Source organism: Diaphorina citri, unplaced genomic scaffold, assembly GCF_000475195.1.
Source record: "Diaphorina citri unplaced genomic scaffold, Diaci psyllid genome assembly version 1.1 scaffold454, whole genome shotgun sequence".
NCBI classification, from domain to species: domain Eukaryota; kingdom Metazoa; phylum Arthropoda; class Insecta; order Hemiptera; family Psyllidae; genus Diaphorina; species Diaphorina citri.
In genome coordinates this window covers 125,691-151,354 of record NW_007377889.1, presented here as the reverse complement: position 1 = coordinate 151,354, position 25,664 = coordinate 125,691, and the positions used below count along the sequence as shown (strand labels likewise).

General features: G+C 36.9%; 8 protein-coding genes across 10 annotated transcripts in view; all 8 read left to right on the top strand.

The window, feature by feature from the left end:
* LOC103508963 (zinc finger protein 665) overlaps positions 1-9,974 on the top strand; it is a 39,376-nt gene extending 29,402 nt beyond the window's left edge. The window contains exon 3 of the mRNA XM_026823426.1: positions 7,462-9,974. Coding sequence (XP_026679227.1) covers positions 7,604-9,691 — 2,088 coding nt within the window. The 5' untranslated portion in view covers positions 7,462-7,603 and the 3' untranslated portion in view covers positions 9,692-9,974. The remainder of the gene's footprint in view (positions 1-7,461) is intronic.
* On the top strand, positions 103-366 carry LOC113467324 (zinc finger protein 567-like). Its single transcript, XM_026823433.1, has one exon. It carries the CDS (start codon positions 109-111, stop codon positions 289-291), a length of 183 nt encoding a protein of 60 aa, XP_026679234.1. The 5' UTR covers positions 103-108; the 3' UTR covers positions 292-366.
* Positions 509-1,333, top strand: LOC113467325 (zinc finger protein 287-like). Its single transcript, XM_026823436.1, has one exon. It carries the CDS (start codon positions 509-511, stop codon positions 1,331-1,333), a length of 825 nt encoding a protein of 274 aa, XP_026679237.1.
* On the top strand, positions 1,336-7,372 carry LOC103508962 (zinc finger protein 660-like). Of its 3 annotated transcripts, XM_026823425.1 has the most exons (3): positions 1,337-1,409; positions 4,606-4,650; positions 5,818-7,372. In XM_026823425.1, exons 1-3 carry the CDS (start codon positions 1,338-1,340, stop codon positions 7,264-7,266), a joined length of 1,566 nt encoding a protein of 521 aa, XP_026679226.1. In that variant the 5' UTR covers position 1,337; the 3' UTR covers positions 7,267-7,372. The 3 variants fall into 3 exon arrangements, with proteins under 3 accessions (XP_008471772.1, XP_026679226.1, XP_026679225.1); XM_026823424.1 differs by lacking the exon at positions 1,337-1,409 and having other exon boundaries at positions 3,887-4,650; XM_008473550.3 differs by lacking the exons at positions 4,606-4,650; positions 5,818-7,372 and having other exon boundaries at positions 1,336-3,302.
* Positions 9,975-10,233: 259 nt separating the features above from the next.
* LOC113467322 (gastrula zinc finger protein XlCGF7.1-like) lies at positions 10,234-13,476 on the top strand. The gene is made up of 2 exons (XM_026823431.1): positions 10,234-11,034; positions 12,948-13,476. The coding sequence occupies exon 1, from the start codon at positions 10,248-10,250 to the stop codon at positions 11,010-11,012; it is 765 nt and encodes a 254-aa protein (XP_026679232.1). The 5' UTR covers positions 10,234-10,247; the 3' UTR covers positions 11,013-11,034; positions 12,948-13,476.
* Positions 13,247-24,972, top strand: LOC103508964 (zinc finger protein 91-like). Its single transcript, XM_008473553.3, has 8 exons — positions 13,247-14,381; positions 14,643-14,988; positions 15,205-15,227; positions 16,885-17,821; positions 18,165-18,357; positions 23,020-23,144; positions 23,177-23,977; positions 24,067-24,972. Exons 1-8 carry the CDS (start codon positions 13,279-13,281, stop codon positions 24,733-24,735), a joined length of 4,197 nt encoding a protein of 1,398 aa, XP_008471775.2. The 5' UTR covers positions 13,247-13,278; the 3' UTR covers positions 24,736-24,972.
* Positions 16,359-18,986, top strand: LOC113467319 (zinc finger protein 26-like). The gene is made up of 3 exons (XM_026823427.1): positions 16,359-16,728; positions 16,876-17,660; positions 18,094-18,986. Exons 1-3 carry the CDS (start codon positions 16,640-16,642, stop codon positions 18,696-18,698), a joined length of 1,479 nt encoding a protein of 492 aa, XP_026679228.1. The 5' UTR covers positions 16,359-16,639; the 3' UTR covers positions 18,699-18,986.
* Positions 20,905-22,529, top strand: LOC113467321 (zinc finger protein 99-like). Its single transcript, XM_026823430.1, has one exon. It carries the CDS (start codon positions 20,943-20,945, stop codon positions 22,323-22,325), a length of 1,383 nt encoding a protein of 460 aa, XP_026679231.1. The 5' UTR covers positions 20,905-20,942; the 3' UTR covers positions 22,326-22,529.
* Positions 24,973-25,664: the final 692 nt, after the last annotated feature.

Here is a 25,664-nt window from a genome sequence, read left to right as displayed (position 1 = left end):
CCTACATAATATAATTATGTATGTAACCTGTATACTAAAGGAAAAGTGCTTGGAAGTCGAGTCGCAATTGAGCGATCATTTGGATTTGAGTTGAATGTCCATCAGGAAATGAACATCGCCAAGTCTCATGTGTGTGAGACGTGTGGTAAAGGATTCCGCTCACGCACTGAGATGCGGAAACATCAGGAAACTCATAATCCTATCCGCTCCTTTGCGTGTGAGCATTGTGACGCCGCGTTCACTGTCAAAAAATATCTTGTACAGCATTATAAGACGCACCGCCTAAGATAAAAAGCATCACTAGAACTTCTAACGTAGGTCTAACACGTGACGGGTATGTTATAAACACAAAGGCTACTTGCTGTGTTACAGGTACAGGTGTTGGACTTGCTGTACATGTAATGCAAAGTTTAACTCTAGCTCGGACCTAGCAAACCATCTGACTCTACACAGCAGCCTCTCCTCACTCTCCCTTGTGAGTGAACAGCAGCACCACCACCCATGTCCAATGTGTTATCAAACACTTGGAACTCACAATACTAGAAGTAGTGTCTCGTGTGCTGCTGCTTGTTATTATTGCGGCCAAACATTCCAAGACAAAGCTTTTGTCGAGTTGCATATTAAAATAGATCATGGTCAGGTTGTTTACGGTAATTCTCAACTGGTATGGTACGCTTGTAAAATGTGCAACAAATTGTATACGCAAAGTAAGTTTATCCTGCGACATATGCGCAGCGTACATAGTTTTCATACAAGTACGAATGGGGAAGAATATAGGATCCAATGTTTCCAGGATATTTCCTTCCTGTGTAAAGACTGTTCGAAGCCGTGTCTGTTCTCCAATACATGTCCAGATCACAGTGTACAACACATTTCCCCCAGTGAAGACTGCCGCCACTGTGAATCACATCCATGTCAAGTGTGTCACTGTGAGTTCTCCAACTGTAGCATGCTGTGGACACATATGTTTGGGATTCATAAGAAACAAACCCAATTCCTATGCAATCTATGTCCGCAGAAGAAGAAAAAGAAAATCCGATTCCCATCAGACATAGTTGTACACATGCGACAGAAACATGACAAGCTGTTGAGTCTGGAGAAGATATCGAGTAAAAAAGTAGAGAGGAACAAGACAAGTATTTATATTGAAGGTGTTCTCAAGCATCGGTGCTCTCATTGTAATGAAATCTTTGATCAAAGAGGAGACATTAGACGGCATTTGACGGAGGCACACAAGAATGTGAGAGATCGGTACGCGGAACGTAGTTACTCGTGTAGGTTATGTGGAGAGAAGTTCTCTCTGAAGAAACAGTTGCATGCACACAGTCAGTAATGTCATGTACACGGATTGTAATGATCTATGGATTCACATGTTCTCACAGCATATTGATGAAACGCTCTATTGTAATTTGTGTGAGAAGAGCTCAGAGAGTACTATTAGAGCCCCTAGCATGTTGATGAAACACTGGAGGCGAGTACACAAGAGTGCAGGTGTTGATCTCCTCACTGAGGAGGAGTTGCGTGAAAAATCCGCCGTAGAAATTGACGGTGAAATTAAATTCCAATGTCCAGACTGTCATACAATGATGAAAAACTTTGCATATCTCAAAAAACACGTCCGAGATAATCACTCTGGAGAAACTTTCTCATGTGACGAATGTTCAAAATCTTTCACTACGAAGAAATGCCTTCGTGAACATTACAAGAAATTACACACAATAAGAATTCGTTCAAGTAGAGAAGAGAATGATATGAAAAAGAAGACGATGGTGTATGTGGAAGGTGTAGTGAAGTATAAGTGCCCGGAGTGTGGCTTTATGGTGAAACGATTCCAGGGACTACGAGAACACATTGTGTCTGTACATGCTCAAGTCAAAGATCATGTGTGTATTGTATGTGGTGCTGCATTTGGTTTAGCTAGAAGACTCAAAACCCATTACATACGAAGACATACTGTGAATATTCTAACTCAGGCAAACCATGACAACGAAGATAAGCTTGATGTTACTAAGATATTCAATGTAAACAAAGAAGACTGTCAAATAATGCAGGGGGAGAAAGTGAAATTCAAATGTCCCGAATGTCCTAGGAGCTATGGAAACTTTTCTGAATTGAAGAAACATCTAGCAGTTCATACTGGCGAGAAACATTTCGTGTGCAGTGTGTGCCAGAGAGGTTTCTTCATGAAGAATAGGCTGAATGAACATTACAAGCGAGTACATCACATGAACTTTACATCCAGAGATCATGATCTAAGACGGGAAACAGAAACAAATGTAGATGGCGTTCGAAAATACAAATGTCCTCATCCTGGGTGTCCATCCAGTTTCCAAAGATTTAATGCTTTGCAGGAACATATGCTTTCACATACGGGCGAAAAACCCTACACTTGTGAAGCATGTGGTAAATCTTTCCCCTTAAAACGGAGACTCAATGCCCACTATAACAAGTGGCATTTGGGTAAAGGCTACCGATGTCACATATGTGGCAGTACCATGAGTAACGCTGCCAATTTCAAAGATCATCTGGATAGTCATAGAGGAGAAAAGAAATACACGTGTGAAACTTGCGGTACAGGGTTTGCGTACAAGTCCTCACTTTACCATCACAGGTTCACACATATCAAAGATCGAACTTATCCGTGTACATATTGCGAACGGAAGTACCAGAGTCCAAAGACACTCAAAGAGCATTTGAAAGTACATACAAGTGGTGATGTGCGGCATATATGTCAGACATGCGGCAGTGAATTCCACACGCGCAAGAACCTCCTAACACACATTAGAACTCACAATACAGACCGAACCCATGTGTGTGAACTTTGCAATGCCAATCTGAAAACCAGGCGAAGTTTACTTCGACATTATACGACACATGGGACCCAGCTAGCTGCCATTGCTTTTAATAATAGTCAGGTTCCACCCCCTCCCTCTCATCCTGTACAAATGAACCCGAACCCTCCACCAATGTATTAGAATTCTTAACGTGTCTAAATATCAAGGTCTATTTATATTAAGTTATTATTATCAGATTCGCATTCTGCTAAAAATCTATGCTTTTGCTGGACCACAGAGATAAAAAAGGTAGTGAGGCACATCACTTGGGCACTCACCAAGGGAGAACTAGCACATGAGGCATTTAAATTACACTGAAAAGATATTCCTTCCTCTTTTATGATGAATGAATGAAAAATACATTCTTCTGTATTTAAATTTCAAGTTTTGTGCCCCATTATAATAAACTGCAAAACACTGTGAATATATTGTATAGTGTAAAATAAACGAGGTAAATTATGCAATAAAGATAATTCTTTTCTTATTTTTCAATATAGAACAGTCCCACGTAATATTTTAAAGGAAATAGGATTTATGATAGTAACAAGGCAAATATTGTCTTCACTACATTTTCTCCTGCACATTGCAACGCAGGCTTCGTGGTCAAGAAATATCTCACTCAACATTACAAAACGCATAAGAACAAAAGTTGAAAAATAATACTTGGGCTTCTTTTTAAAGGTAAAATATTTGTTAATAAATATCTAAATAATCCAATCAAGGAGCTTCTGTTAGTTTATTGTTTATCTCAAATCCAAGATTAAGCAAACGTTGGTCAATTATCTTTACTGCAGATCCACCCACTAAAACGGACTTTTTCAAATACATGCACATTGGATCTACATACTAGAAAGGTTTTACTTAGCAGGCCAATACTGACAGCTTTACGCATGTAACATACATTATTTTCCTTATTATAGGATAAGGAAAGTAAAAATGACCCTACTCTAAAATTTTCTCAGTAGGTAGCAACATTGTATACCTCCTTGTGCAGGTTTCCTAATGTATATTAGAAACTAAAGAAAATAACTAAACTGGAGTACCTAAATTGGAAATTCATATTAAAATAGAGCATGGCCAGCTTGTGTATGGACAGAGCGAGTGGTATGGGTGTAAGTTATGTTATAATGCATTATATTGCCGTCGTCAGGATATCATCAAGCATATGCGAAATGCACACCAATATGAGTTTATTCAAGCTCAAGATTATCTCATTCAATCTATCCAAGAAATCGACTTGCCTTGTGAAATGTGTGGCGAGAAAAATTTACTGTCTCGATATTGCAACAAACATCGTTCTGTCAGGTTAGAAATGAATAACCAAGTAAATCATATTTGTCATCTTTGCAATGCTAGCTATGCGGATAAGAGAATCTTGCAGGCTCATTTAAATATCCAGCATGGTAAACAGATTCATAATGATCCCAACTTTGAATGTTACATCTGTAAACAATGTTGTGATCAGATTTATCTTGGACGTGAAGATTTCCAAGCCCATATGAGTCAAGTTCATGACAAAACTCTTATGGACAACTTGAATGAGTGTGTGGTCAAATCTTTGACCCAGATTGTTTTCTCATGTAAATACTGCCAAGAGCCATGTTTATTCTCTGGTTTTTGTCGTAAGCATGATGCGAATGTTAACATTGACAATTGTAGTGAACATCCCGAGTCTCATTCATGTGAACCTTGTAATGTCATGTACACGGATTGTAATGATCTATGGATTCACATGTTCTCACAGCATATTGATGAAACGCTCTATTGTAATTTGTGTGAACATTCAAAGCTAGTTGTTATCAAATCGCCAAGTAATTTGATGAAACATTGGAAGCGTTCACACAAAACTGATAGATTTGATGAAGAGCTGAGGGCAAAGTCTGAAATTCTGCTGGATGGAGAAACCAAATTCTTGTGTAGTGAGTGTAGTTGTATGTTTTCTGATTTCATAATGTTGAGAGACCATTATAAAGAAAAACATGGTTGTGAACGTTACTATTGCGATGATTGCCGGAGTACCTACATAATATAATTATGTATGTAACCTGTATACTAAAGGAAAAGTGCTTGGAAGTCGAGTCGCAATTGAGCGATCATTTGAGTTGGTATGATCGGATACTGTAGGTAAGATTTCTCTTTTGCTTTGTGCTTGTTCTCTCTATTTCCGCGTGACGTAGAAGTTGACGTTTCATATATTAAACTAGCGTTCTGATCCCTGCTCTGACATTTGACTGTTGCAGGTGGTCGTTATGGTCATGTTGCATTTGTAGCGGAAAATTCGGTTCTCCAGCAGATCTGGGTCTTCACTTACGTTTACATAACAACTCGTTATCTTACACGTTAGGTGTTGATGATGATGAGTGTTTCAAGTGCAGGAACAGTATCGTGTCTCATAATGTAAAACTCGGAATGGGGATCAAATCCACGGGGTCTTTTATATGTTGGTACTGTAACTATGGGCTCGAAGATAAACGACAATTGGAAATTCATATTAAAATAGAGCATGGCCAGCTTGTGTATGGACAGAGCGAGTGGTATGGTTGCAGAACATGTTTCAATATGCTGTACAGTCGACGTCAGGACATTATAAGACACATGTTACATATTCACAACGAAACCATCATACGACCCGAGGACTACCTCGTCACCTCTATTAGCGACATTAACCTTCCCTGTGAGGTATGTGGGGTCAAGAATCTTTTTGCCAAGTATTGCAAAGCACACAACTCGTATAACGAAGAAACAAATAGTTTTAACTGTAAGTTTTGCGACGATGTGTACGCTGATAAGAGAATTCTACAAGCTCATGTCAACATTGAGCATGGTAAGGAGGTATTTTTGCCAAGTATTGCAAAGCACACAACTCGTATAACGAAGAAACAAATAGTTTTAACTGTAAGTTTTGCGACGATGTGTACGCTGACAAGAGAATTCTACAAGCTCATGTCAACATTGAGCATGGTAAGGAGGTGCGCCAAGTAATTTGATGAAACATTGGAAGCGTTCACACAAAACTGATAGATTTGATGAAGAGCTGAGGGCAAAGTCTGAAATTCTGCTCGATGGAGAAACCAAATTCTTGTGTAGTGAGTGTAGTTGTATATTTTCTGATTTCATAATATTGAGAGACCATTATAAAGAAAAACATGGTTGTGAACGTTACTATTGCAATGATTGCGGGAAATATTTCAAAGGCAAGAAAAGTTTAGGTGATCATCGCCGTAAAATACACGGGATTCACATCAAGTCCAGGACAAATTCCAACTTGAAAGCAATGTGTAGGAGGATGAAGGATGAGGGTGTGTGTTACGAATGTCCTCACTGTGGATGTACACTGAAAAGATTCTTCAGCCTCAAAGAACACATGCTTTGTGTGCATGCTCGTAATGAAGAGAAGAAACACGTGTGTTCTATGTGTGGAGCAGCCTTTGCATTGGCAAGACGGCTTCGTAACCACTATGCTTGCGTACATACAGCTCAAATCAAAGTCACTGTCCAACCTCAGTCCTCTAGTTCAGATCATAGGCTTGTCAAGTCCGAGGTACAAATACTTGAAGGTGACCGAATCAAGTACAAGTGTCCTCTGTGTGATCGAATTTATACAAGTTTCTCGGAGACAAAACGACATTTTGAAGTTCACTCTGGTGAGCGCAAGTATACGTGTTCTATTTGTAGCAAGTGTTTCTTTATTAAAAACAGACTGTCCGAACATTATCGTCGGGTGCACAAGATGAGAGTTTCAATGGCGAGGACAAATGATGTGAAGAAAAGTGCGGAAATTAGTGTTGATGGTGTTACCAAATACAAGTGCCATATTTGTGATTCTATTTTCACACGTTATGATTCGTTGAGATTACATGTGAGAACACACACAGGAGATAGACCTTATACTTGCGATGTTTGTGGCAAATCCTTTGTCGCCAAGAAACATTTGAACCGGCATTACAATTGCTCGCACGCCGGCTTTGGTTATCAGTGCAATATTTGTGGTCGTGTCATGAGTGATAGTACAAACTTCAAGGATCATCTTGATAATCATAAGGGCGAGAAGAAGTATACGTGCGAAATCTGTGGCACAGGATTCATGTACAAGTCTTCATTACATCATCACAAGTTCAGTCACAGCAAGGAGCGGATGTTCCAATGCTCTTTTTGTGAAAAAAAGTACATGAGTCCGAAAACATTGAAAGAGCACGAACAAACCCATAGGTCCGGTGATATCAAACATATTTGCGATACATGTGGAAGTGAGTTCAATACGAGGAAAAATATGCTCCGACACACTAAAGTTCATAGTACAGAACGACCATATATTTGTGAATATTGTAATGTTAGTTTTAAAGAAAAGAAGTCACTGGTGAGACATTATAAAATACACAAGGGAGTCAATACCAATACGCTTCCTTCCAACGTGAAACTTGTTGCAATCTAGGTAATATCTATCACTTTTTCAATTCTTACCATGACACTTAGGTATCAAATGTTGAAGCTTTTGGTGATGTACACGGTTGAATGAATAAGGAAAGCATATAGGTAGCGTGTGCTCTGTAGTTGTTTGTACTGAAATGAAGACATAGCCTGCCCCTGCCGCCATACTATTCTCACTTTCATTATTATGATGTTGCAGGTGGTTATGGTCGTGTTGCATTTGTAGTGGAAAATTCGGTTCTCCTCAAGATTTGGGTCTCCACTCTAGATTGCATAGTGTAAACAGTGAAACAGAAGTCTGTATCAAATGCAAAAACAGTTTCCAATCTCATAAAGTTAAAATGGTTGCACAAACTGGAAGAGGAACATTTATATGTTGGTACTGTAATGAGGGTTTGCAAGATAAACGACAGTTGGAAATTCATATTAAAATAGAGCATGGCCAGCTTGTGTATGGACAGAGCGAGTGGTATGGGTGTAAGTTATGTTATAATGCATTGTATTGTCGTCGTCAGGATATCATCAAACATATGCGAAATGCACACCAATATGATATCATTCAAGCTCAAGATTATCTCATTCAATCTACCCAAGAAATCGACTTGCCTTGTGAAATGTGTGGCGAGTTAAATTTGTTTTCTAAATATTGCAAAGAGCATGGCATTGTTTGTGAGGAAAGTGACACTTACAAAAAGAAAACACATTCTTGTATTTATTGCGAGGAAAGTTTCTCGGATTCGAAATTTCTAGACGCTCATGTTAATATAGAACATGGTAAGCGAGTACATGGAGATGATGAGTTTGAATGTTATCAATGTAACCAGTGTGGTGTGGAACTTTACCTGGGTAGAGAGGCATTCCTCAATCACATGCGTCACATACATAGTGATGATACTACACATGACATGTTGGACAATTATGTTGTCAAACATGTTGCAGATATTACGACTCCTTGTATTCTCTGTAAAGATCCATCTCTCTTCTCCATGTTTTGTGTGAAACATGATGCTCGTATCTCTATACATCATTGTGATTCGCATAATGATCGACATCACAAGTGTACACTATGCGATGCGGTATTTACTAATTGTGAAAATGTTTGGAAGCACAAGTTCTTGGTTCACTCGGATGAGAATCTTGCTTGCAACCTATGTGAAGAAGAGGATCCTATCACTATCAAATCACCAAGTGCTCTCATGAAACATTGGAGACAATGGCATTGGCGCTTACAGGAACACGAGGAACATCTGAACAAGTCGACTATTATAGTGGATGGTGTAGTCAAATTCCAATGTCCTCACTGCAATATTAACCACGATGATTTGGTTTCGTTAAAACAACATATAGTTGAAGCTCATGTCCCTTCTATCAGTTGTTCTCACTGCGAAATGAAGTTTAAAAACTTGAAGGACTTCAAGGAGCACATGACATCGGTACACTTGAATAAGAGAAACCTACGAGATGACACGATGTATTGTGAGTTGACAGAAGAGGAAATCACTTTGAATATTGATGATATGCATGCACCAAATCGTACTGTAGAATCGGACAGAGAGAAGTATAAGCTCGTTGAAGGGGACCAAGTTCGATACAAATGCTCTGACTGTGACAAAACTTACACAAGATTTTATGAATTGAAATGCCACTTGATGGTGCATAGAGGTGAGCGAACCATGTCTTGTACAATGTGCGATAAATCTTTCTATCAAGTGAGTCGGTTGACAGAGCATTACAAGAGAAGTCATCGGATGAAAGTGACTCGGGTGAATCAACTAAAGAAGAAATCTGAAATATGTATTGAAGGTGAGACCAAGTACAAGTGCCCCCTCTGTCCGTCTATTACATCCCGCTACGATTCTCTTCAGCAACACATGAGGTTACATACGGGAGAGAAACCTTTCTCGTGTCAAGTTTGTGGGAAAAGTTTTGCTGCTCGCGAACACCTGAAGAGACATTTCAACAACATCCACATGAAAGTTGGTTACCAGTGTAATGTGTGTGGCCGGGTACTCACTGATAGTTCCAACTTGAAGGTACACATGAGGAATCACACGGGAGAAAAGAAATATGTATGTGAGATATGTGGTAAAGGCTTCACGCAATGGGCATCTCATTACTATCACAAGTTTACACATAGCGAGGAACGCTCGTTCAAGTGTTCTTACTGCGCCATGACATTTCGGTGTCCAAGAACATTAACTGAGCATAAGAAGACCCATGTGTTGAGTGATGTGAAACACGTGTGTAACACCTGTGGTAACGAGTACAATACACGGAAGAACTTGCTCAGTCACATGAAGATCCATTCTACAGGTAGACCACACCAATGTGACGTTTGTAATGCCAAGTTCAAGCTGAGGAAATATTTAGTTCAACATTTAAAAACTCATAAAGGACTCCCCAAGTTGGATCCGATTGAAAATTTATGAAAGTGAGATGTTCACCATTAAGATGTTGTGTTTTAAAGTTGATAACACACAAACATACTTATATTCATAACATTTAGTTTATTTTGAAGTTAATAAAAACATGCTGATTTAATTTGTATCGGAAAATTTGAAGTTTTTTTTTTCGATTTAGTATATTTATGGGGGATCCGATGTTAACGGTCATATTGGTTATTACTATCTCAAGTCCTTAGCCGGAGGTGTTATAATGTATATTAGATGGCGTGCTCAGGCCGGAACTTGGCCTGGCGCACTGCCGTGCGCCTAGATTATCACATTCTTATAAATTTAATTATCAGTTTTTTTTTTCATGGTTCACGTGTTAATTAACATAGTTGTCTCTCTGATTTCTCATCACGTAACAATTTCCTGGTATCGTCGGGAAATGTAAGAGGGAAGGAGGACATGTTGGTCATAACGTTGCATTGTGTTGAAAGTTTTCAAATTTACATCAATTTAAGGTGCAGGACTGTTTTCGTTACATGACACAACAGGTATGTACCTAAATGACAGCTGACGTACTTTACTTTCTCAGCACATGAAACAATGTCATGGGAAAACTTTGTATGTGTCTTATCATTCAGCCTTGTTTAAAAAGAAGGCACACATTTCTATAGAAGGAGTTACGAAATACAAATGCTTAGATTGCAGTGCCATTTTATCTACTTTTTATGCTTTGCAGAAGCATGTTTCTGCTTCTTCTTGTCATCAAAAGGTGCCGAATAAATCAGTAACTGCAAAGTTCAAAGCATTATTTACTGAGAGGTCTGAGAGCTCTGAGAGCTCGAAGAAAATTTACGAGTGTGATATTTGTAAGAAACAGGTTACTAACAGGAAAAATATGATTGATCATCAGAGATCTGTTCATGAATTATTAAAACCTTATGAATGTGACACTTGTGGTCATGGATTGAGTTCTAAAAAATCTTTAGACGATCATTATCGTATTCATACAGGCGAGAAGAAGTACGTATGTCAGCAGTGTGGTGCATCGTTTACTCAATGGGCAAGTTTGTTCTATCATAAGTTTTCACACTCGGAGACGCGAAACCAAGTCTGTTCTTATTGTGGGAAAACCTACAAAAATCCGAACCATTTGAGAAGTCACCTAAACACACACACCAAAAAGCGCTTGTATGTCTGCGAAACATGTGGCAAAGAATTTATGAAGTTGGAGTTGTTAAAGTCACACTTGACAACTCATTTAGCTGCGCGACCCTTCATTTGTGAATTTTGTAGCGCAGGTTTCAAGACAAAGAAACATCTGAGTCAACATCACAGGACTCATAAACGCAAAGAGTAGGAGAACACGAGCGTTCGCCAAGGATACATATCTATTGTTCTGATAATTATCAGGAATTTAATTGTTATACAATTGATGAACTTTTTTTTTCAAGACAGCTTTTTTCATGATTCCTTTAGATTAGAATTAGACTTCTATTATTTAAATATGGTACAAAACGGTTAATTCATCTAATTGCCTCAAATTTCTCTAGTCGACAGCAAATAATGGACAAAAAAGAATACGAAATTATTCGTCTTTGAACAGGATTTTTTTCTTTTCTTTTGTACGTAGGGCTGCTGATTTTGATTTCCTCAAAATTATGTTTCTTGTTGATTCCAAGTTTTGACATTAATTATGGTGTTACAGGTGTATGATAATATGGACGTGTTGTAAATGTGTTGCCAAGTACACCTCAAGATCACATCTCAGTCTTCACTTGCTATCTCATTCCCGTGATGTTGATGATGAAGATGAAGAAGAACACAAAGAATTATGTTTTCTTTGTCATTGCCCAAAGGACTCTCACTTCATCTATGTTACTTCAGATAGCGAACTGTATTGTGCCCATTGTGATCAAGTATTTACTGATAAAAAAATTCTTGAATTGCATATAAAGATAGAACATCGTGATATAAGGGCTATTTTTAAACCTACAATAATCTCTTGGTTTGTATGTAAGATTTGCGGCTATAAGATGTTCATGCGGATGTTTAACTTGCGTAAACATATGGAAGATTATCATCATATTTTTAATTTTGACGCCAAGTCCTGTGCAGTATCTCAAATGCAAGATATTACTTTCCCTTGTGAAGAGTGTAAGGAGTTGTGTGTTTTGTCTAAATATTGTATAAAACACAAGGATTGTTCTAAAGCCTAAAAAAAAAAGAACGCGGAGTGCTGTCCCGCTAAGTCAAAATTTGTTTTTTGTAAGTACAAACATAGTGCTGCTCGAATTCGGAAAAACAGAAAGCAGGTTTGCCGGATGCTGGACCCTACCATGCGAGTTGCTTTCTCATAAATTCATTACCTACTTACTCTTTTTTGTTTGAAACTAATGATAAGTACGATCACTACTAGCAAATTAGCATGTTTCACGTACAACTAAGATGTTTTACATTTATTATGATTTTATCTTCTTTTTATGCTTTGCAGAAGCATGTTTCTGCTTCTTCTTGTCATCAAAAGGTGCCGAATAAATCAGTAACTGCAAAGTTCAAAGCATTATTTACTGAGAGGTCTGAGAGCTCTGAGAGCTCGAAGAAAATTTACGAGTGTGATATTTGTAAGAAACAGGTTACTAACAGGAAAAATATGATTGATCATCAGAGATCTGTTCATGAATTATTAAAACCTTATGAATGTGACACTTGTGGTCATGGATTGAGTTCTAAAAAATCTTTAGACGATCATTATCGTATTCATACAGGCGAGAAGAAGTACGTATGTCAGCAGTGTGGTGCATCGTTTACTCAATGGGCAAGTTTGTTCTATCATAAGTTTTCACACTCGGAGACGCGAAACCAAGTCTGTTCTTATTGTGGGAAAACCTACAAAAATCCGAACCATTTGAGAAGTCACCTAAACACACACACCAAAAAGCGCTTGTATGTCTGCGAAACATGTGGCAAAGAATTTATGAAGTTGGAGTTGTTAAAGTCACACTTGACAACTCATTTAGCTGCGCGACCCTTCATTTGTGAATTTTGTAGCGCAGGTTTCAAGACAAAGAAACATCTGAGTCAACATCACAGGACTCATAAACGCAAAGAGTAGGAGAACACGAGCGTTCGCCAAGGATACATATCTATTGTTCTGATAATTATCAGGAATTTAATTGTTATACAATTGATGAACTTTTTTTTTTCAAGACAGCTTTTTTCATGATTCCTTTAGATTAGAATTAGACTTCTATTATTTAAATATGGTACAAAACGAACACGAGCGTTCGCCAAGGATACATATCTATTGTTCTGATAATTATCAGGAATTTAATTGTTATACAATTGATGAACTTTTTTTTTTCAAGACAGCTTTTTTCATGATTCCTTTAGATTAGAATTAGACTTCTATTATTTAAATATGGTACAAAACGGTTAATTCATCTAATTGCCTCAAATTTCTCTAGTCGACAGCAAATAATGGACAAAAAAGAATACGAAATTATTCGTCTTTGAACAGGATTTTTTTCTTTTCTTTTGTACGTAGGGCTGCTGATTTTGATTTCCTCAAAATTATGTTTCTTGTTGATTCCAAGTTTTGACATTAATTATGGTGTTACAGGTGTATGATAATATGGACGTGTTGTAAATGTGTTGCCAAGTACACCTCAAGATCACATCTCAGTCTTCACTTGCTATCTCATTCCCGTGATGTTGATGATGAAGATGAAGAAGAACACAAAGAATTATGTTTTCTTTGTCATTGCCCAAAGGACTCTCACTTCATCTATGTTACTTCAGATAGCGAACTGTATTGTGCCCATTGTGATCAAGTATTTACTGATAAAAAAATTCTTGAATTGCATATAAAGATAGAACATCGTGATATAAGGGCTATTTTTAAACCTACAATAATCTCTTGGTTTGTATGTAAGATTTGCGGCTATAAGATGTTCATGCGGATGTTTAACTTGCGTAAACATATGGAAGATTATCATCATATTTTTAATTTTGACGCCAAGTCCTGTGCAGTATCTCAAATGCAAGATATTACTTTCCCTTGTGAAGAGTGTAAGGAGTTGTGTGTTTTGTCTAAATATTGTATAAAACACAAGGATTGTTCTAAAGCCTTGTCCACACCAGCACCTAGCTCTGAGTCTGTGTGTATTGAACATAGTAACTTAATTCCAAAGTGTCATTCTTGTCAGAAGTGTGAGGAATCATTTGATAATTGTAACAATCTGTGGTCTCATATGTTCATCAAACATGAGGACAGTGACTTTGTTTGTAACCTGTGTCCTCCAGATTCCAAGATTGTGATCAAATATGCTCACTTGCTTGAGAGACATATGAAGAAGCATCACACGATGCAAGTACATATACCTAAAGCACATGTTCATTTTAAAGAGAAATATGTCATTTATGTAAATAATAAAGTAAATTATAAATGCCCCGACTGCTCTGAGATTTTGGTATCCTATACTGGATTCAAATCTCATTTATATAATCATAGCGTCAAAAAAGATTTTTCATGTCATATTTGTAAGAAAATTTTCAATCGAAGTCGAAATCTTGATTCTCATATAAAAGCTGTTCACGAGAAAATACGAGACCATCAGTGCTCAGTTTGTGGTAAAGCATTTGCAGATGTAACAAACTTGAAGGTTCATATGAGAACTCATACTGGCGAGAAGAAATATGTATGTGAATCTTGTGGCGCTTCATTTGCTCAGTGGGCAATGGACAGAGCGAGTGGTATGCGTGTAAACCTTGTCAAAAGCTTTACAAGCGACAACAGGATATTGTTAAACATATGCGACAATGTCACGGTATCACAGTAATAGCAAAGTCTCACCTTATTAAAAATTCAACTCAAATCACAGTATCGTGTAAATTGTGTGGCATTGATAATTTACTTTTGAACCAATGTAAAACACACGCTTCATGTGAAACACAAAACTTGTTTTGTTGTAACTTTTGTAAGGAGGTGTCAGTGGGCAAGTTGGCATTATCATAAATTCAGACATACAAAGCAACGGTGCGTTTGTTCTTATTGTGGTAACAGTTATGCAAATCCTGGCAACTTGAGAACTCATATGGTGGTACACTCGAATAAGAACCACATCTGTGAAATTTGCGGTAAGAGTTTCAAGAAGAAGGATTTACTGAGGGAGCACATGATAGTACATAGCACATTGCGTCCCTTTCTTTGTGAATTTTGTAATGCAGGCTTCAAGTGCAGGAAACATCTGCTTCAACATTACAGAACTCATACCAAACCCAAAGCCACCAACTCTTTTAGTTCTAGTGTAAAAATGGAAAACATGCCTGGGGTCTAAATGGTCATCTTCTTTGTCCAGTAAAAGACCAGAATTTCTGTATTACCTCTTTCATACACTTCCCTCTGATATCTTCCTTTTATTATTATTATTGGACATCTATATTTTCTATTAACGGGTGATAAGTCCATCAACATGTTAATTGTTATTAGATTAGATGGTCGTCCTGTATTGTTGATAGCCAAAGGTTGATATTTGTGGTGTTTGTTACAGGTGTATGATGGTATGGACGTGTTGTAAGTGTGTTGCCAAGTACGCCGCAAGATCACATCTCAGTCTACACTTGCTTTCTCATTCCAGTGATGCTGATGATAAAATAAGGCAAAAATTACTTTCCCTTGTGAAGAGTGTAAGGAGTTGTGTGTTTTGTCTAAATATTGTCTAAAACACAAGGATTGTTCTAAAGTCATGTCCTCCTCAGCACCTAGCTCTGAGTCTGTGTGTATTGAACATTGTAAATTAATTCCAAAGTGTCATTCTTGTCAGAAATGTGAGGAATCATTTGATAATTGCAATAATCTTTGGTCCCATATGTTCATTAAACATGAGAACAGTGACTTTGTTTGTAACCTTTGTCCTCCAGATTCCAAGATTGTGATCAAATATGCACACTTGCTTGTTAGACATATGAAGAAGCATCACACTATGCAACTTTCCATTTCATCTGTTTCCAAGCATATAAAATCAAAAACTCAAATTTTTGTTGATGGAGCTATCCGTTTTAAATGTCCTGATTGTCCAACCATTTTACAAACTTTTCGTGGATTGAAAGCTCACCTGGACATTCATAGTGGTGAGAAAGACTATGCATGTCATATTTGTAACAAAGTATTTGTTCGACATAGTACTCTCGAAAATCACATGAAAGCTGTACATGAAAAAATTCGTGACTTTCAATGTAAGGTGTGTGACCGTGCGTTTTTTGACGTTTATAATTTGAAGCTGCATATGAGGATTCATACTGGCGAGAAGAAATATGTGTGTGAAACTTGTGGCGCTTCATTTGTGCACTGGGGAAGTCTAAACATACATAACTATTCTCATATAAATGCACAGTTTGTCTGTTCTTTTTGCGGAAACACTTATAAAAATCCCAAGTCCTTGGATAGTCATATACGAAATTCTCACACCAATCGCAAGAAAAGCATTTGTGATGTATGCGGAAAAGAATTTAAAATGGAGAAACGGTTGAAAGAACACATGGCAGTTCATACTACTGATAGACCTTTTTTTTGTGACATGTGTCCCTCAGCGTTCAAATTGAATAAGCATTTACAACAGCATTATAAGATTCATCTGAAAATTGAGTGATGAGATCATAGCAAATTAAAAGCATAGGAAATTAAAAATATGACATTATTCAGGGATAGGAAATATACCTGTAACTTTTGTGGTGCTTCCTTCAAACATCCAAATACATTACGTTCTCATACAAAACGTCACACGGAACCAAAGAATCAAGTTTGTCCGTTTTGCGGAAGGAAGTTTTTACGTCCTGATACTTTGCGAAATCATATTGGGGTAGCACACAATACAGAAATGCCTTTTATTTGTGAGATTTGCAACTCGGCTTTCAAGATTAAAAAAGAACTACAGAGACATTATAAAACAGTTAACCATAAACCTTAATATTATGTAAGGTATGTAAATGCCCAGGCCTGAGCTTCTTCTACTTATTCTTAAAATTTGTACTAGTTATTCTACGGAACCTGAAAGATATTTCCTTCTTGATTTGTGGTGTTACAGGTGTATGATGGTATGGACGTGTTGTAAATGTGTTGCCAAGTACACCTCAAGATCACATCTCAGTCTTCACTTGCTTATTCTTAAAATTTGTACTAGTTATTCTACGGAACCTGAAAGATATTTCCTTCTTGATTTGTGGTGTTACAGGTGTATGATGGTATGGTCGTGTTGTAAATGTGTTGCCAAGTACACCTCAAGATCACATCTCAGTCTTCACTTGTCATCTCATTCCAGTGATGCTGATAGTGATGATGATCATGAGTTACATATTTGTTCCCTTTGTCGTGGTTTAAAGGACTCTCACTTTATCTATGTTGCTTTAGACAGCGCACTGTATTGTGCTCATTGTGATCAAGTGTTCACTGATAAAAATATTCTCGAATTACATATAAAAATAGAACATGATAAGAGAAATGTGTCCTTGTTTGTATGCTTGGTATGTGGATGTAGGCTGTTCAGGCGCAAAAATGACTTGCGGAAACATATGCAGGATGTGCATAGTGTGTATCATATGGACTCTGATCTATGTGCAGTATCTCGTTTACAAGACATTACTTTTCCTTGTGAAGAGTGTAAGGAGTTGTGTGTTTTGTCTAAATATTGTATAAAACACAAGGATTGTACTAAAGCCATGTCCACGCCAGCACCTAGCTCTAAGTCTGTGTGTATTGAACATAGTAACTTAATTCCAAAGTGTCATTCTTGTCAGAAGTGTGAGGAATCATTTGATAATTGTAACAATCTGTGGTCTCATATGTTCATCAAACATGAGAACAGTGACTTTGTTTGTAACCTGTGTCCTCCAGATTCCAAGATTGTGATCAAATATGTACACTTGCTTGTTAGACATATGAAGAAGCATCACACAATGCAACTTCGCATATCATCTGTTTCCAAGCATATAAAATCAAAAACTCAAATTTTTGTTGATGGAGCTATCCATCATTCTTGTCAGAAGTGTGAGGAATCATTTGATAATTGTAACAATCTGTGGTCCCATATGTTCATCAAACATGAGAACCGTGACTTTGTTTGTAACCTGTGTCCTCCAGATTCCAAGATAATGATCAAATATGTACACTTCGTACTTTACTTTCTCAGCACATGAAACAATGTCATGGGAAAACTTTGTATGTGTCTTATCATTCAGCCTTGTTTAAAAAGAAGGCACAAATTTCTATAGAAGGAGTTACGAAATACAAATGCTTAGATTGCAGTGCCATTTTATCTTTTGTTGATGGAGCTATCCATTTTAAATGTACTGATTGTCCAACTATTTTCACATCGTTTAATGGGTTGAAGAATCACCTGGATATTCACAGTGGTGAGAAAGACTATGCATGTCATATTTGTAACTTGTTGATGGAGCTATCCATTTTAAATGTACTGATTGTCCAACTATTTTCACATCGTTTAATGGGTTGAAGAATCACCTGGATATTCATAGTGGTGAGAAAGACTATGCATGTCATATTTGTAAAAAAGTATTTGTTCGACATAGTACTCTCGAGAATCACACGAAAGCTGTACATGAAAATATTCGTGAATTTCAATGTAAGGTGTGTGGCCGTGCGTTTTTTGACGTTTCTAATTTGAAGCAGCACATGAGGATTCATACTGGTGAGAAGAAATATGTGTGTGAAACTTGTGGCGCTTCATTTGTGCACCGAGGAAGTATAATTGTACATAACTATTCACATATAAATGCACAGTTTGTCTGTTCTTATTGCGGAAACATTTATAAAAATCCCAGGGCCCTGGAGGGTCACATACGAAATGCACATACAAATCCTCAGAAAAACATTTGTGATGTGTGTGGAAAAGAATTCAAAATGAAGAAACTTTTGAAAGAACACATGGCAGTTCATACTACTGATAGACCTTTTGTTTGTGAGTTTTGTCCTTCAGCGTTCAAGTTGAATAAGCATTTGCGACAGCATTACAAAGTACACCTTAAATGATAATTCTACACATGGCAATTATTAGGATATTCAGCATCAAATGAACAAGGGCCATGGTTTTGTATCATTTTGCCAAGTTTCAAATCTGTAGGTCAAACCATTTTCAAGCTACAGGGTTCCTCTTTCTTTTCTTTTCCTCAGGCTACAGGGTTTTCAGACAAAAATCAAAGAGAACTTAATTTAAAAGGAAAAGCCGTGTGATGTTAACATCAGCTTTTTACGTTAACGTTAGTTGTAAACAATATAAACAATATTGTAAAGATATTCTGGTATTTGGTCACAAAAAAAGCTTCAGCAAGAACAAATAGGCAGCGATTTCAGAAAATTAAGGTGCCCCTTTTTCATTTAGCGTAGTGTCTGTACAGTGTACACTGTACATATTTATTTTCATAAGAAGTGTGAGGAATCATTTGATAATTGTAACAATCTGTGGTCCCATATGTTCATCAAACATGAGAACAGTGACTTTGTTTGTAACCTTTGTCCTCCAGGTTCCAAAGTTGTTGTAAAGTATGTACATTATCTAGAGAGACATGTGAGAAAACATCACACGATGTTTTTGCGTTTACCTAAAGTGCATAGCCATTTCAGAAAGAAGAATGCGATTCATGTAAACAATATAAACAAAAAAGTGAGCTATAAATGTCCCGATTGTTCTGTGATTGTTGTATCTTATAGTGGATTTAAATCTCATTTAGACATCCATAATGTTGAAAAAGAATATTGTTGTCATATATGCAAGAAAGTTTTTCTAAGGAACAGAAATCTTGTGTGTCACATAAAAGCTGTCCATGAGAATGTCCGAGAACATCAGTGCTCAGTTTGCGGTAAAGCATTTGCAGATATAACAAACATGAAGGTTCATATGAGGATTCATACTGGCGAGAAGAAATATGTGTGTGAAACTTGTGGCGCTTCATTTGCTCTTTGGGGAAGTCTAAATGTACACTCTTATTCACATACAAATACACAGTTTGTTTGTTCTTATTGCGGAAACACGTACAAAAATCCCAAGGCCTTGACTAGTCATATACGAAATTCACATACGATTCACCAGAAAAGCATTTGTGATGTTTGTGGAAAAGAATTCAGAATGAAGAGACAGTTGAAAGAACACATGGCAGTTCATACTACTGATAGACCTTTTGTTTGCAACATGTGTCCTTCAACGTTCAAATTGAAAAAGCATTTGCGACAACATTACAAGGTACACTTGAAAATGGAGTGAATAATAATAATCCGAAATTTCGTTTAGACTTAAGGCCAATAGTCTTTGTTTTATACAAGTTACAGTTGACAATGTCACTCAATATAAATGTCCTGAATGCCCTGCTCTTGTGCAGAGTTTCAATATTCTAAAGGCTCACTTGGATATTCATAATGGCAAGAGAGATTTTTCTTGTCACACTTGAAAATGGAGTGAATAATAATAATCCGAAATTTCGTTTAGACTTAAGGCCAATAGTCTTTGTTTTATACAAGATTGTATGTGAAATATGTAATTCTTCATTCAAGCTTATAAAACATTTGAAACAGCATTACAAAACCCACAAGAAAAACAAATAACAAATGATTGCAATATTGGGTATTTTCCATTCTTCGATGAAAACATTTTGTTTCCTCAAAGTCTTTGTATGATCTGTCCTTCTTGACTTTAAATTTTCTGGGTGCTTGAGTGTTGCTTTTTTTTTAATTTTAAATTTTCAACCGAAGATTGAAAATTTTGTCAATTTTGCCTTTTTACTTTCCTTATCCTATAGGAAGGAAAGTAATGTAATCGGGCCAAATTTTCGATGGTCAGTTTTTAGTGTCAAAATACGTTTTGAGGTCTCTAGAGCCTAAATCCAAACTTTCAGCCATTGGTCCGTGTGTGTGTCTGTCTGTAAACAAAATATCTCGAGAACGGTCTTGAAATTTGGTATGTAGCCGTCAAATGTGACAAGGATGCGACACGAAACTTTTGGTTGAGATGGTTGCTGCGCTTGGCGGTATTTTGACCGCTTTTGATAAATCTTCCAGTTGTTCTATTTACCTGATCGAATTATTTTAATTATATCTCAGGTACGGCATGTAGTTGATTCCAAGTGTTGATATTTGTGGTGTTACAGGTGTATGATGGTATGGACGTGTTGTAAATGTATTGCCAAGTACACCTCAAGATCTCATCTCAGTCTTCACCTGTTATCTCATTCCATACGGCATGTAGTTGATTCCAAGTGTTGATATTTGTGGTGTTACAGGTGTATGATGGTATGGACGTGTTGTAAATGTATTGCCAAGTATACCTCAAGATCTCATCTCAGTCTTCACTTGCTATCTCATTCCAGTGATGCTGATGAAATTAAGCAAGAATTGTCCTGTGAACAGTGTGGATGTTCTTTAGATTTTCATAGCGCATTGTACACAAAAGATGTATATCACTGCGCTGATTGTGAACAAGTATTTCTTGATAAGTTCGTGTTAGAATTGCATTTGAAAATAGAACATAAAGATAATATGTTCCCAAAATCTCATTGGTTTGTATGTAAGATGTGTGGTCATAGGTTATTCATGCGACTATCTGACCTACGGAGACACATGCAAGATTATCATTGTGAATTTCATTTTGACGTTGAATCGTGCGCAGTATCTCGTTTACAAGACATTACTTTCCCTTGTGAAGAGTGTAAGGAGTTGTGTGTTTTGTCTAAATATTGTATAAAACACCAGGATTGTTCTAAAGCCATGTCCACACCAGCACCTAGCTCTGAGTCTGTGTGTATTAAACATAGTAACTTAATTCCAAAGTGTCATTCTTGTCAGAAATGTGAGGAATCATTTGATAATTGTAACAATCTGTGGTCTCATATGTTCATCAAACATGAGAACAGTGACTTTGTTTGTAATCTTTGTCCTTCACATTCCAAGGTTTTAGTTAGGTATGTTCATTCTGCAGTAAGACATATGAAAAAACATCACAAATTGCAGCTGAGTATACCTAAAGCACACAATTATTTCAGAAAGAAAACGGTTATTCATGTAAATAAAAAAGTAAATTATAAATGCCCCGACTGCTCTGCGATTTTGTTATCCTATGGTGGTTTCACATCCCATTTAGATATTCATAGTGGTGAAAAAGATCATTGTTGTCATATATGCAAAAAAGTTTTCCTTAGATATCGAAATCTTGTGTGTCACATAAAAGCTGTCCATGAAAAAGTTCGAGACCATCAGTGCTCAGTTTGCGGTAAAGCATTTGCAGATATAACAAACATGAAGGTTCATATGAGGATTCATACTGGCGAGAAGAAATATGTATGTGAAACTTGTGGCGCTTCATTTGTTCAGTGGGGAAGTTTAAATCAACATAATTTAGTTCACACTGCTGTAAATGTCGTTTGTTCTTACTGTGGAAACACTTATAAAAACCCCAAGTCCTTGGAGAGTCACATTCGATATGCCCACACTATTCGTCAGAAAAGCATTTGTGATGTTTGTGGAAAAGAATTTAAGATGAAGAAACGGTTGAAAGAACACATGGCAGTTCATACTACTGATAGACCTTTTGTTTGTGACATGTGTCCTTCAGCGTTCAAATTGAAGAAGCATTTACAACAGCATTACAAAGTACACTTGAAAAAAGATTAAATATTGGAAAAATTGAAGTGATTAATCTTGTAAAAATCCTGAATACAAATTTCGTAAGAAAAGATTTATTATCTAATATAATGCGTATATTACCTGCCGTGTCTGCGAGACAGGCTTCAGGCATGAATCCTGTTTAACGGTGTTTGAAAGAAAACCCTTTGGAAGCCCAGAAATCTTATACAGTGTGTTCCAAGAAAACACTGACAACAGCTCAGAAAAAAAAAAAAAAAAAAATACAGACCCTGTGTCAGTTTTTAGGTTATTACTTTTTCATTTTAATCGATATGTTACGGTAAACGTAGCAGTACTGGTCATTGTGAAAAATTACCGGTTATTTTTCACAATTACCACTGTCCTTGGTAAATGTAAGAAATAATTCTACAAAACTCATTATTTCTCACATTTACCAGTTATTTTTCACAATTACCAGAGGTCCTTGGTAAATGTAGGAAATCCAATCAGGAACGATTTCGTTGGTGGCATACTTAGGGGTGGATCTAAATCTATGTGGAGGAAGTTGAATTTCTTGGGTATTGGAAATCTGAAGTCATCTCCTCCATTGACTTTTGAGTTGGATGAACTAAACGAGTTTTTTAGTGGTTCCCAACCCTAATAAAGAGAACTGTACTATATGATATTCAAAGTAGTACAGCAATTGATAACATACCCTCAGATATCTCATTCTCTTTTGAAGAGGTTTCTGAGGGGGCTGTTGGTTCTGCCATTCTCAGCATAAAATCAAAAGCTAGAGGATATGATGCCATAGACATTGTCATGTTGAAAACGTCTCTTGCTCATATTCTGCCCGCCACCACGCATGTCTTCAAATCTTCAATCACCTCCATATGGAGAGAATTCATCAGGTACAAACAATACGTCCCGAGTTACATGAAGTGAGATGTATGAAAGATATTACCTACTCATGTCAGATGTGTAAACAACCAGCTCTGCTATCTAAACTCTGTGTAGAACACCAGAGGAGGAAAAAGAACAGACATTTGAAGCGAAACAAACCTGTGCTCATATGTTGGTACTGCAAGCAACATTTCCAAGCTAAGGAACTTTTAGTTATACATATTAAACTTGAACATGGTCGTGTATTGTATTCCAATCCTGATTTGATATGGTATGGTTGTAACATTTGTTGTGATAAGCTTTACATGCGAATTCAAGACATCGTGAAACATATGAGAAATATTCACGGCAAGTTAGATATCCAAGTAGAAGATTACGTCGTTCAATCTATGCAAGACATTACTTGGACTTGTGTTAAATGTGATAAGTTATGCATTTTGGCAAAAACGTGTTTAGAGCACAAAGAAAAGGCGAAAGTAGACAAGTGGGATGATTTGGAAAGAAAAGTTTGTTCGTTTGTAGCAAGTGAGTGTGATAAGCATGATAAATATCATACTTGTCAGCTATGTGGTTTATCTTTCGAACAGTGTAACCACCTTTGGTCTCATATGTTTTCGGAGCACAAGACTAAATGTAATACATTTATGTGTAACCTTTGTGAAGACTTTGAGGTCACTATCAAAAATGCAACATTTCTCACTCGTCATATGAACAAGCGACACAAAAAAAGATTAAAGTTACAAATAGCACCACGTTATGACGAGCTAAGAGAAAATTGTAAAATACTTGTGGATGGTTGAACAAGCGACACAAAAAAAGATTAAAGTTACAAATAGCACCACGTTATGACGAGCTAAGAGAAAATTGTAAAATACTTGTGGATGGCTCGGAAATGTTCAAATGTCCGCAATGTGGAGCTCTATTGAAGAATATCTGGAGTCTGAGGGAGCATATAATGATTCATACTGGCGAGAGACCTCATGTCTGTCACGTATGTAGCAAATCATTCAGGAATCGAGGTAAACTCAATGTTCACTATAAACGAGTTCATGAAAGAATTCGAACGCACCAATGCAATCACTGTGGGCGAGCTTTCTCAGACAAATCCAACTTGACTGTACATATTCGAACGCACACAGATGAGAAGAAATACATGTGTGAATTATGTGGCGCTGAATTTGCGCAGTGGGCAACTCTGTACAATCACAAGTTTACTCACAACGATATCAAGTTCAAGTGTAACTACTGTGAAAAAGTTTACAATAATCCGAGTAATCTTCAGCGACACATTAAGACACACACAGACAACTCATTATACATTTGCGAAATTTGCGGCAAAGATTTTGGAACTGCCCGGTATTTGAAACGGCACAAAGATACACACAATTCTGTTAATACATTTGTTTGTGAAGTATGCAACACAGGATTTAAAGTTAAAAAACACCTTACCCAGCATTATAAATCCCATTCTATGTTTATTCCCCCTGAACAGTTTCCAGGCTTAGATCCAACGTCCTGTAATATGAGTAGAACACTGCCACTTTACAAAATGTAACCAATTATAGGATGTGATACCCTATAATAATATCCCTTCTCATACCTAGTGTTAGTGTTTTCTATTCTTTAAAATAGGAATAACGTTATGATGACTTGCTTAACAAATTGTATTTATTATTATTGTTGTCAATTTTCACTTCACCTACAAACACCAGAGTCACTTTTGTTGGAATTTACCGTTCACCATCCTTGTTTTACTGATTTTATCCGACGCATGTTGCCAACATACTATGCCTTTCAGTTGTATCTTCTTAAAGTACATACATAATACCTGTGTAGTTGTTTATAGGTAATAATAAAGTGTAAATTTACAAAGTGTATGTAGATAATGTTTTATTTACTCACTAGCCGAAATCCGTCGCTTCGCTCCGGATTTCTGCTAGTAAATCCTTGGTTTTACTGATTTTATCCGACGCATGTTGCCAACATACTATGCCTTTCAGTTGTATCTTCTTAAAGTACATACATAATACCTGTGTAGGTGTTTATAGGTAATAATTAAGTGTAAATATACAAAGTGTATGTAGATAATGTTTTATTTATTCACTAGCCCAAATCCGTCGCTTCGCTCCGGATTTCTGCTAGTAAATCCTTAAGGCATGGCCGTTCATGTCACTCATCCATTTAGTGGTCTTGCTCGGCGTAGTTAACAAAAACGAACCGGAAAATAGCCTATAACCTTCACAGGAGTTTAAGCAATAAGTTCACAAAGTTTCATAGTAATCGGATGAGCGGTTTGGCCAGGCATAAAGTTCGAACAAACACACACACAAACACACATTCATTTTTATATATTAGATATACAAATAAATTAATATATGTACTTATGACACGCATTGTGTATTTATTTATATACGGGACTAATCCTTTTTACTTTCCTTATCCTATAGGAAGGAAAGTAATGTAATCGGGCCAACTTTTCGATGG

Excerpts from the sequence above, each read along its gene's own strand:
- LOC113467324 (XM_026823433.1), top strand. The coding sequence starts at position 109 with ATGAACATCGCCAAGTCTCATGTGTGTGAGACGTGTGGTAAAGGATTC.
- LOC113467325 (XM_026823436.1), top strand. The coding sequence starts at position 509 with ATGTGTTATCAAACACTTGGAACTCACAATACTAGAAGTAGTGTCTCG.
- LOC103508962 (XM_026823424.1), top strand. The coding sequence starts at position 4,000 with ATGCGAAATGCACACCAATATGAGTTTATTCAAGCTCAAGATTATCTC. Across the intron at positions 4,651-5,817 it reads TTATCAAATCGCCAAGTAAT|TTGATGAAACATTGGAAGCG; the intron begins TTGATGAAACAT and ends GCGCCAAGTAAT.
- LOC113467322 (XM_026823431.1), top strand. The coding sequence starts at position 10,248 with ATGAAACAATGTCATGGGAAAACTTTGTATGTGTCTTATCATTCAGCC.
- LOC103508964 (XM_008473553.3), top strand. The coding sequence starts at position 13,279 with ATGATAATATGGACGTGTTGTAAATGTGTTGCCAAGTACACCTCAAGA. Across the intron at positions 14,382-14,642 it reads TCTTGTGGCGCTTCATTTGC|TCAGTGGGCAAGTTGGCATT; the intron begins TCAGTGGGCAAT and ends TGTAAGGAGGTG. Across the intron at positions 23,145-23,176 it reads TTCTGCCCGCCACCACGCAT|AGAATTCATCAGGTACAAAC; the intron begins GTCTTCAAATCT and ends CTCCATATGGAG.
- LOC113467319 (XM_026823427.1), top strand. The coding sequence starts at position 16,640 with ATGCCCAGGCCTGAGCTTCTTCTACTTATTCTTAAAATTTGTACTAGT. Across the intron at positions 16,729-16,875 it reads TATTTCCTTCTTGATTTGTG|GTGTTACAGGTGTATGATGG; the intron begins GTGTTACAGGTG and ends TCTTGATTTGTG. Across the intron at positions 17,661-18,093 it reads AAAATCAAAAACTCAAATTT|TTGTTGATGGAGCTATCCAT; the intron begins TTGTTGATGGAG and ends CATATTTGTAAC.
- LOC113467321 (XM_026823430.1), top strand. The coding sequence starts at position 20,943 with ATGATGGTATGGACGTGTTGTAAATGTATTGCCAAGTATACCTCAAGA.